The sequence below is a fragment of the Symphalangus syndactylus genome, chromosome 20 (genome assembly GCF_028878055.3).
Source record: "Symphalangus syndactylus isolate Jambi chromosome 20, NHGRI_mSymSyn1-v2.1_pri, whole genome shotgun sequence".
Taxonomy (NCBI): Eukaryota; Metazoa; Chordata; class Mammalia; order Primates; family Hylobatidae; genus Symphalangus; species Symphalangus syndactylus.
The window spans coordinates 12,841,807-12,853,826 of record NC_072442.2 but is presented as its reverse complement, the minus strand read 5'-3'; the positions used below and the strand labels follow the sequence as shown (position 1 = coordinate 12,853,826).

The 12,020-nt window shown below is 40.3% G+C and overlaps 1 protein-coding gene across 4 annotated transcripts in view; it reads right to left on the bottom strand.

The window, feature by feature from the left end:
• Positions 1-12,020, bottom strand: part of PCTP (phosphatidylcholine transfer protein) — a 148,670-nt gene that overhangs the window by 25,808 nt on the left and 110,842 nt on the right. For 3 of the 4 annotated variants that reach the window (XR_008653067.2, XM_055256325.2, XM_063628415.1), the window contains exon 6: positions 5,238-5,401. Coding sequence is in view for 2 of the 4 variants with exons in the window: in XM_055256325.2 (XP_055112300.1) it covers positions 5,249-5,401 (153 nt within the window). In the remaining 2 variants the exon portion in view is untranslated. Of the gene's footprint in view, positions 1-5,237; positions 5,402-12,020 lie in introns of those variants that run through there. The other variant, XM_055256330.2, reaches the window with a different exon arrangement.

Sequence of the window (12,020 nt, the reverse complement as noted above, 5' to 3'; positions counted from 1 at the left end):
CTCTTCTGCCAAAATGTTCCAATCCAACTATCTATTCCGTTCTCACGTAGGAAAACTTACAGCTCTTTGCTTCTCCAATTAGTTATAGAAGAGTTTGGCGTACCAATTTTCTGTTCCTTTGCTTCCCACCAGAGTGCCCCTAGAAAGTTTCCTGCCTTCAAAATTCTCCAAGTGAGAAGCAGTACCGGGCACTATATTAATATACACCCTTGAACGCAAATAGCATAAAATTCAGCTCTATCAAAAACTACTCCATCATGCTTACTTTGCTGGGAGTGACAGTGGTTTTACAGGACCTGCATCCTAATAAGCTTCTCGCCAGGGAGGGATAAGCTAAGCCCCAATTCCTGCAGGTCCTCTCTCTGACTCCCACCGATTTCTACAAGTGGTTTTCTCAGCACTTCCCTTAATTAGCCTGGACTTTCATTGAAAAAAGAAAACACCTGTGATCTTTTCCCAGCGAGGCAGAATGGAGTAAGTTCTTATCAGGAACATGGGCTGCTCTAACCCCTCTAACCCCTGATCCCAGTGATGTCTCCTCTAATGGGGAATGTTCCAATTTTGGAGACTGTGGTAGGTTGATAACAGCAAAACAAGTACTGCTAGCCTCTTAGTAAGTCCTGCTGGGATATGAGCAGTAGATCTTTTTAAAATCTAGGTGTTTCAGCTAATGCTGTATAACAAGCTTCCCCAAAATCCAGTAGCTTAAATAATAAGTATTAAAACACACCATGCCATCAGCTGGGCATTCTTGTTTCCGTGGGCCAGGCTTAACTGAATTTAGTTGAGCTTACTCATGCTTCTGTGGTCAGCTGTGGGTGGCAGGAGGCTGGCTGAACATTGAACTAGGATGTCATTGGCTGGTGGTTGGCTGGGGTGTCTTGACCTCATGTCCCTCCTTATCCAGCAGCTCAAGGCTTATTGTCACTGGGGCTGAGCAGGATTCTAAATGAGTGGCAGAAGCATGCAAAGCCTCTGGAGACCTAGACTCCTAAGTGGCACATGGCTACTACTTGCATGAAAGAAGTCACAGGTTAGCTCAGACTCAAGGTACAGGGAAATAGATTTTTCCTCCTTATTGAGACAAAGTGCAAAGTCAAATTGCAAAGAGCTTGGATACAAGGAGCAATAGAGAATTCTGGGCATTTTTTTTTGTTTTGGCTGTTTACCACGGTAGGTATCTTTTGTATCTGTTGTTGTATATTAATCAGGTTAAATTACATGAAATGCTATAATAAACAACAAACAAAAAATCTTAGTGGCTTTTTTCTTACTCACGACCCAGTCCAATGAGGGGCTGGTGTGTGTTGGAGAGAGAAGAATGTTTGCGCCAAGTAATTTTTCAAGGCTCCAAATTGGATTCAGAATTACGCTATGAATACTCCACATGTAGCCCTCAGGTGAAAGAAGAAAGAGCATGTGAAGGATCACATAGGATGTCTCAGAGCCCAAACCTGGAGAGGCTTACATCATTTGCATTGGCCTGAACTTGGCTAAGATTTCATGAGCCATCTAACTGCAAAGGCATCTGGGAAGGTTGTTTGATGACAATGAAGAAAACTAAATACGCTTTGCCTCGTCTTTAGCTTTATGGCTGTAGCCCAAATCCCAAGGCAACAGAAATCCCAATCTATATCCTTTTCACCAACTTCAGTATTCTTTCCTCCATATACCCAAGGGGACTGCTGGCGCCAGGCTTAGCTCGGATCACTTTTTTTTTTTTTTTTTGCTTATCTTTTTAATCCTTCGGAGATGGATACCCTCATGAAGCGTGGCGTTTCTTCAGATGAGGGAAGGGGATGAAATTAGCACCCTAGAGTCACCATCAGTTTCTGGCAACCCTGCTCTAGATACGGATTTGCTTGTGCATCCAAAACCTGCTAAGCCTTTACACTCAAGTACTCCTGTACCTTCCCAGGTTTTCTGTACCTGCTCCAGAGGAGGCCATTTGAGGATGTTCTTGAACTCTGCTCTTTGATGAGCAGAGAATATTTCCCACTGTTCCACATTCTGTGTTCCTCTCCAACATCATATCACTGTGCTTACCAAGCCACAAAAAAACTCCTCAGATGATAAGGCCAGGTACACTGGGTTCAAATTCCAGCTCTGCTACTTACACTTAACTGTGTGATCTCTGGCCAATTACCTAATTTTTCTGATTCTTGATTTTCTCATCTTTCACACTGGAATGATGCCACTTTCTGGGATGATAGTGAGGGCAACCATGATTGTAAAGCATCTACTCAAGGTAAGCACAGTATCATCTTCTTTCCTTCTTCCTCTTCCCCACCTCCAGTGACCACATGACTGCAGTGAGAATGAGGAGGAATGGAATTGGAATTAGCACAGTCTGAATGAGGAGGAATGGGATTGGAGCTCTGTTAAGTGATGTGTTGAGACAGGGTTTGGAGGCAGATGCAATGGAGAGGTGGCATATCACTTGCCTGTGAATGTTTAAATATGCATTAAGGATCCCGGAGTCATGGAGTTAAGAGAAACCTGTTTCACTGTTGCAAGGAAGATTTTTTTAAAGAAATATTATGGGCAGAGAGGCTTAGGATTTAATACGAAGACATGCATTTTTCTCACAGTTGTGGGACCTTGTCATCATAGTACCACCCTCTGGTAATTTGGAAGTTTACCCAGATGTCACCTTTGTTCCCAAACCTGCAAGTCTATGTCTATGATAGGCCCTAAGGCGATGCCGATGTAGCAAAAAGATGACTCTACCTTCCCCTGGCAGCCAGGGGTTAAATCATCACTAGATGGCAGTAACATCTAACGCTTAATTTGGTGAATGATCAAACCATTTTACCTTTGTTTTTCTTTTGTTTCTCTATTTCAAGGAAGCATTCACTCAACACAAAACTGAGATAGCCTTGAGTTTTTCTCAGTCCTTATTTTGAAGTTGACTTAGAGACTCACAAAATTTTAAAGGGAAAAGAATGTCTCAAGCTACAAACAACAAACTTCTCACTGGACTCTCAGAGCTCTGATTAAAAGACTTCAGCCATGCCCTCGAAATAGAAGAAAAGATCAAGTATCTAATACCCTCCATATTGGACAAAGGGTCATGAATTTGGACAAATTACTTTTTTTCTTAAATAAGAAAAGACATTAAAAAAATTTGTGCACCTGGTGGGGATGAGCCCACTCTTCTTAACGTAAGAGCCATTTAGTTCCCCAAACAAGTTTATTTGAACTTCACTTTTATTTTTTCTCCCAGATCCCTCTCTGTTACTCCCAAATTCATCTGTATACTCAATGCTGTTTTTTCTCAAGGAACCATTAGAATAAAGATGAAAGATAAAGATTGAAACATTAAAAAGGACTGGCAGTGCTACAAAGTCTATACCATGCTCTGGGTGTACCAAGGAATCTGGGGCTATGGATCCTAAGATGTTCCAAGAGGGAGTTTAGTGAGGCTTTGAATTAGTCCCAGAGAACTTCCAGGTCATTCCTGGGCCCAAAGCCTTGGTCTTCTCCAAGGCTAAATTTGTTCTGCAAGGAGACTAAATATGAAACCCAGGTCCACTTATCTCTGTGTTCAGGGACCGAGTGACCTACTGAAGGTCCAGCAGGCCTGGTAAATGTTGATAACAAAAGCTTCTCTCCCACCATGAAGTAGTTCCAATTACAGTTTATCATTGTTTGAGACTTTGACATTAGATACTTTGCATTGTTACCTATAGTATTATCAGGCAAGCTGTAAAATGGAGCAGGAATTAATTTGAGACATGCACTAATTAATTTGAGACATGCACCGAGATGGAACAAGGAATAACTCTAAGGGTGCAGGAGGTCAGGTCATGCCTACTGTCTTTGGGGCTGTACCTGTTTCCATCCTCATTTTAGAAATGGCTGTACCAACAAGTTGTATCTAGTAATTGGCACCTACACTTAGATTGGTGGAAATTAGCCAGTTTAACAGGCAGGTGGGTACACTCTCGGAGGTCTTTGTAAGCAAGAAGACCCAGGTCAGTAACTGGGTCACTGAAACTAGGATCTCCAGAATTGGGATTAGTGCATTAGACAAGTTGATTGGTTGGATTAAAAAGAGGACATCAAGGTTGCAGTTCTATTCTATGGACTGAGTGAATGTAGGGGGAGAAGGTAAAAGAAGGGAGCTACCACCCAAACTTAGTCCCCTATGGTCATGAATACCACCAGTAGATATGAGATCTAATTGGCAGCAAGGAGTGTGGGAGTCCCTCAGACATCTGGGGCCATTAAGTCTCAAGTCTAGACAGTAGACTTAACGTGAAACCAATGTGCAATAGGGAGTCATGCAGCACTATTCATCTCCATCAGGTATAGCTCAGGTGGAGCTGTGCCTGCAGATGTGGAGCATCAGCAGAGCTAGCTGTGACCAGCTAGAGATACAGAAGCAGTGAAAACCAGGCTGGAGCTGATGCAGCGTTGAAAAAGTTGTGCCTCTGGACATGTCCAAAACAGCTGCCACATAGGAGCTCTCTTGACAGTTGCCTGGACTTCAATCCACTGAAAATAATGTTTCCTATCACAGGGAATTGATATACAAGATTGACATGCAGAAGGGGCCACAAGGAGCCATCGTTTTGCCTTAAAGTGAAAACCCAAGACTGCTGTTTACTTCTCTTGCCAGTTTCTAATTTATATATTTACTTTCAAATTTGTTTCTTCAGTGAATAAAAAAAGATCTGATGATGAGAAGACAGGGAGAAGAAAAGAGAGCTCTGAGGTGGAAGCTTTGACGCCATTTTAATATCAGCACTTCCCAATCACTACATTTTAGTCATTTGAAAAAAATGTTTTAAAGGATGAACTGAGTTGTGTTTTCTTCTTAGAAATTTTAACTTTGGGTGTAGAATATTCTGTCAATGGTAAGCAACATATCCCATCTGGAATGACAGTGAAGGCCATTTTTAAATTTATCAGCAAAACAGAATAAATATTTGTAATACTAGGGTAAAACTTCAGACAAAGCATTGTAGCTACTTATAGGAGAAAAATGTAAATTCTACTGCTCTTTGACCAACTAAGCAACTGACCTCTAAAAATTTTGATAATCATATCCTCCAAGTGACAGTGGCATTTTATTCATTAGAATGCGAGCTCCAAGAGGGCAGGTAATTTTGTCCATTTTATTCACTGCTATCTTTCCAGTACATAGATGATAGTGAACACATGGTAAATATTGTGAATAAATGAATTAATTCAGGGCTTATGAGAAAAACCAATGAGATAAGAAATGATACCTGCAACCATTTCAGTGTTTCAACAAAGACTCAGCTTCTTTTCTCATGTCTTTATCATGTCCTTCCTCTTCCTTCCACTCAATCCATTGCAGAGTGTTTGGGTTTGCCGAAAACTTGATGAGATCTCTCTGATTCTGAGCTTCCCGCTTGGTTCTGCTCTGATTCTAAAGAATCAAATGGAGCAAAGGATAATAGTGAGTACAGCCACAAAGATTCCTGGGGATACTTCAGGATGCACAGAATAAGGGGTTTGTATAGTCATGGAAGGATGCAATTCTACTTCTAGCCTCTGGATCACGAGGAATAGAATGAAAGAATATGTTCTTAAATTGTGTTATGTGAGTTGATTTTTATCCTCTTTCTCAAAAACCCTGCAAGAATAACCGTATGCATAGTTAATGCCCCCACTGAAATATTCCAACTGACAAAGGGTACCACTGTGCCATTTCCCACAGAAGGGTAACCACGCCTGTGGCTTCTTTCAGATTCGGATTATTGTAGGCTCTTCGGTCATCTTTTGTCCAAGAAGAGAAGACCACAGTCAAGGTACTGATTCTGCCAAACTCAGTCAAACATCCTGAAATGTGTTCCAACATTTGGAATTTGACAAAATCCCAGCACATTTGGCTTGGGTCCCCCTTTCCCCTTAATTACTGAGCCCAAACAGAAAATGTAATCCATCTGCTTCACAGTCATTTTCCCAAAACTCATCCAAATGTTCCTTGGTGAGAACTATTTGACGTCTTTGTCTTGTGGGCTTAACACCTTCCTTCTCACGTTTTGTTTCTTGGAACTAGGAAGCAGGCAGAGCCAACAGTAACAGGACTCAGTTTCAAACACAAGACATAATCTGTAAAATCAGGTGCTGGGGGTGGAGGGTCAAGAGTCTCACCTCCAAAATGACAGCTGTGACATATCTGAGGGAGAATTAAGTAATTAAGGGAACCTCTAAAACAAATATGTCCTTAGAAGGCAGGAGAGCACAGTTAACTGAGGATAGATGCCTTGCCACCCCATATCCACAGTGCCTGGGAGCCAACACCTCACCCCAGTTCTAGGGTGAGAAAGTCAGAGGCAGAGATTTCACTAATTTCTACTGTTTCGTGTTGGTCACTATTGTGAACACCCCAGCCTTGTACACAAGGAGGCTCACAAGATCCATCTAATGTCCTTTTGTAAGACCCTGAAACTCAAAATGAGACAAAAATGAGTTAAAATCCTAACTAGTATGGTAATTACTAGTTTTGTGACCTTGGGCAATTTCCTTATCTCTGAACTCATGTTTTCCCTTCGTGAATAAAACTAAGTTTCCTGGCATATTTATTATGAGACTTAGGTAAGATTATATAGTGTAGCACAGTACCTAGCATTTAGAAAGTGCTAAATTAACAACAGCTATTTGTATCGTTGGTTTTTATGACATCTTTATTGAGATGTAATTCACATGCCATGCAATGAATCAATTTATGTGTACAATTTAATGGTTTTTAGTAAATAACAGAGTTGTGCAACCATTATTACAATAAATTTTAGAACATTTTATCACCCCCAAAAGAAGCTCCATATCCATTAGCACCATTTCCCATTTCTTCTTAATCCCAAGCAACCACTAATTTACTCTTTGTATGGATTTGCCTATTCTGAACATTTCATGTACATGAAATGCTACATGATCCTTTGTGAATGACTTCTTTCATTTGACATAATGTTTTCAAAGTTCCTCCATGCTGTACCATGTATCAGTACTTCATTGCCAAATAATATTTCATTGTGCAGATATACTACATTTTATTGTCATCAGTCATTGGAAATTTGGACTATTTCCATTATTTGCCTATTATGAAAAATGCTCCTATGGACATTTACGTACAAGTTTGTGTGTTGACCTATGTTTTTATTTCTTCTGTATCTATACTTAGGAGTAGAATTTCAAAGTCAAATGTTAACCTTTTGAACATTAAACCTCTGTGTTTAACATTTTAAAAAACTGCCTTGTATTTTCCAAAGTGGCTGCACTGCTTAACATTCCTTTTAGCAGTGTATGAGAACTCCAACTTCTTCATATCCTTGCCAACACTTGTTATTATTCATGTTTTTCATTATAGCCATCCTAATGGGTGTGAAGTGGCATCTCACTGCAGTTTTAATTTGCATATCCCTGATTGCTAATGATGTTGAACATATTGTATGCACTTATTGGCCATTTGTATATCTTCTTTGGAGAAACGTCTATTCAGATTATTTTCGATTTTTTAATTAAGTTTTTGTCTCTTGTTGTGTCATTTCTTTACATATTTTAGATACAAGCCCTGCTGTAGCCTGAATGTGTTTCCTCAAAACTCATATGTCAAAGTCTCATCACCAATGTTATAGTATTAAGAGGTAGGGCCTTTAGGGGTGATTAAGTTATGAGAGTAGAATCCTCATGAATGAGATTAATGACCTCATGAAAGAGGTTCAAGGGAGCTATTCATCCCTTTGGCCCTTTCATCCCTTCCATCATGTGAGGACCTAAAAACAAGGCACTATTTTGGAAGCACAGAGCAGCTCTCACCAGCCCCTAGATTTGCTAGTGCCTTGATATTGAATGTCCCAGCCTCCAGAACAATGAGAAATAGATTTCTATTACTTACATAAATTACCTGCTCTTCAGTATTTTGTTATAGCAACAGGAATGCCCCTTATCAGATATATGATTTGCAGAAGTTCTCTCCCATTCTGTGTATTGTCTTGTCACTTTCTTTATGGTTTCTTTTGAAGCACAAAAGTTATTAATTTTAATAAAGTTACATTTATCTATTTTGTTTATTTTTTTGCTTATGCTTTTGGTGCTAGATCTAAGACATTACTGGCAAATCCATAAAAAAATTTGCCCCTATGTTTTCTTCTAAGAATTTTATAGCTTTAGCTCCTACATTTAAGGTCTTCGATCTATTTTGAGTTAATTTTTATAAACAGTGGCAGGAGATCTAATTTCATTCTTTTGCATATGGATATCTGGTTGTCTCAGTACCATTTGTTGAAAAAGCTTATTCTTCCCCCATTGAATTTTCTTGATACTCCTTCATGGAAAATCAATTTATTGTTATTGAGAGGGTTGATTTCTGGATCCTCAATTCTATTCTACTGATTCATATATCAATCCTCATGCCAGTACAACACTGTCTTGATTACTATAGATTTGTACCAAGTTATTGGTAGTAAGCTATTTTTTTAGGCAGGGTCTCACTCAGTGCAGTGGAGTGATCACAGCTCACTGCATCCTCAACCTTCTGGGCTCAAGCAGTCCTACCACCTCAGCCTCCCAAGTAGCCAGGACGCCAGGTGCACACTACCATGGTCGGCTAATTTTTTGTTTATTTACTTTGTGGATTTGGGATTCCCTATATTTCCTAGGCTGGTCTTGAACTCCTGGACTAAAACGATCCTCCCACTCTCCTACCTCAGCCTCCCAAATTGCTAGGATTACAAGCATGAGCCACTGCACCCGGCCTGTAGTAAATTTTTATATCAGGAACTGCAAATCTTCCAATTTCGTTCTTCTTTTTCAAGATCGTTTTTCTATATATAAAATTGTGTATCTTCAAACAGATAGTTTTGCTTTTTCCTTTCCAATCTTAATGTCTTTTATTTCGTTTTCTTGCCTAATTACCCTGGCTAAAGCCTCCAGCACAATTTTGAATAGGAGTGTTAAGAACAGATCAATGGAACAGAACAGAGCCCTCAGAAATGATGCCGCATATCTACAACTATCTGATCTTTGACAAACCTGACAAAAACAAGAAATGGGGAAAGGACTCCCTATTTAATAAATGGTGCTGGGAAAACTGGCTAGCCATATGTAGAAAGCTGAAACTGGATCCCTTCCTTACACCTTATACAAAAATTAATTCAAGATGGATTAAAGACTTAAATGTTAGACCTAAAACCATTAAAATCCTACAAGAAAACCTAGGCAATACCATTCAGGACATAGGCATGGGCAAGGACTTCATGTCTAAAACACCAAAAGCAATGGCAACAAAAGCCAAAATTGACAAATGGGATCTAATTAAACTAAAGAGCTTCTGCACAGCAAAAGAAACTACCATCAGAGTGAACAGGCAACCCACAGAATGGGAGAACATTTTTGCAACCTATTCATCTGACAAAGGGCTAATATCCAGAATCTACAATGAACTCAAACAAATTTACAAGAAAAAAACAAACAACCCCATCAAAAAGTAGGCGAAGGACATGAACAGACACTTCTCAAAAGAAGACATTTATGCAGCCAAAAAACACATGAAAAAATGCTCATCATCACTGGCCATCAGAGAAATGCAAATCAAAACCACAGTGAGATACCATCTCACACCAGTTAGAATGGCCATCATTAAAAAATCAGGAAACAACAGGTGCTGGAGAGGATGTGGAGAAATAGGAACACTTTTACACTGTTGGTGGGACTGTAAACTAGTTCAACCATTGTGGAAGTCAGTGTGGCGATTCCTCAGGGATCTAGAACTAGAAATACCATTTCACCCAGCCATCCCATTACTGGGTATATACCCAAAGGACTATAAATCATGCTGCTATAAAGACACATGCACACGTATGTTTATTGCGGCACTATTCACAATAGCAAAGACTTGGAACCAACCCAAATGTCCAACAACGATAGACTGGATTAAGAAAATGTGGCACATATACACCATGGAATACTATGCAGCCATAAAAAAATGATGAGTTCATGTCCTTTGTAGGGACATGGATGAAACTGGAAACCATCGTTCTCAGTAAACTATCGCAAGGACAAAAAACCAAACACCGCATGTTCTCACTCATAGGTGGGAATTGAACAATGAGAACTCATGGACACAGGAAGGGGAACATCACACTCCGGGGACTGTTGTACGGTGGGTGGGGGGAGGGGGGAGGGACAGCATTAGGAGATATACCTAATGCTAAATGACGAGTTAATGGGTGCAGGAAATCAACATGGCACATGGATACATATGTAACAAACCTGCACATTGTGCACACGTACCCTAAAACCTAAAGTATAAAAAAAAAAAAAAAAAAAAAGAACAGACACCTTGGTCTCATTTCTGATCTTAAGGGGAAAGCTTTTAGCCTTTCACAATTAAGTATGCTAGCTGTGGTTTTTTCATAAACACCCTTTAGCAGGTTGGGGAAGTTTCCTTCTATTTCTAGTTTGTTTTGTGTTTTCTATCACGAAGGGGTGTTGCTGTTATTAAACAACAATGCCGCTGTTTTCTTCTTCCCTTTTTTCCTCTCTTCTTTCCTTTATTTTTATTTTTATTTTTTTATTTCTTTCCAGAGCCTAGTAGGATACCAGGACAACATCAGTAAAGACAAAGCCACAGGCTGCCACGCATTCACTCTCTGAAGTGCCCTATGAGCCAGCATCTGCCACCTCCTCCCTCCTGTCCACCCTTCTGACCTGGCAGTGCCCTTGCTGTTCTGGCACAAGATGCACCCCTACCACTTTGATTTGCTTCACTGGCTTACCATCTTCTAGTTTTGGGGTCTGTGGCTTCCTGTCACTCTTCTTCATGGTTCGGATCTCTTTTCTACCTCTTTCCAGGTGTCCTACACGGCTTTGGCAGCTACTGGTGTTTGGAAAGCTAAAGGCTATTTTCCAGACAGAAGAATTTCCTTTTCACTCCTGTACCCAATTTAATTCCACAAATATTTCATGACCACTTTTTTTTTCATGCCAGTCATTGTTCTTGTTTGCTCCTGGTAATACTCACAATAACCTTATGAAATTGTTTTTTGTTTGACCCATTTTACAGAAGAGAAAACAGAGCCTCCATATAGCTAAGTAGTTTGTCCAAGGTTACATACATAGGAAGTGGCAGAACCAGAATTTTTTACAGATCTGCAAGATCTATCTGCTTAGAGCTAAAAAGAGTGATACTCACACAGTGACAAATGCTGAGATAGAACTCAGGGCACCAGTTGCCATGTTGGAACAGCCAGGAGGAGCTGGGAAAGTGGTCTTGTTTAAAACCCAAGGCTGCTATTGATCCGGCCTCTGCCAACTTCTCTGATCTCGTCTTTCAAAAAACACATGCCCACCCAGGCAAGACGTGCTGAACCACATCATGCAATCTCCGTTTCTGTGCTTTTTCATATACTGGTCCCTCTACTTCAGGCAAACTGCCTCCCCCATGCAACTGTGAACTTCCAGATGCCTGACTAACTTCTATTGTTACTTTGAGACCCAACCTTGGATTCGTTCCTCCTGAAAAGTCTTTCTGACCCACACCAAGCTGTGCTCCATCATATCCTGTACATACCTGTATCATGGTACTCACCACACTTAGGTCTTACTCCCTCTCCCTCTCCCCTATGACCAATCACCAATAAACTGTGAGCCCTTCAAGGTAGAGTCATGGTTAGTTTTCCTCTGTAACCCCTAGGACCCAGGATAGTTCCTGGCTCATAGTGCATTCTTAGCCATGGTTTCTTGAATAACGAATTGAAGTCTTCGGGATGAGCTCTTGTAGACAGATACCCTCTCTGACTAGATTTAAATTTTCTTTCTGCCCAAATAGATTAAAAGGTGCAACATTTTCTTGTTCTCTTTCATACTGAGGAATCTGAATTCTAAACCAAGGAGTGCAAGCCTGTGAAATTTGAGCTTAAGACAATAAAGCTATTTTTCCACTTTGTACATGACAACTCACAGTCATCAGTTCTCCATGAGACAAACCTCACCAAAGATGATAATCCAAAGGAGGAAACCAAGGACCTCACTTTAAATGCACAGCA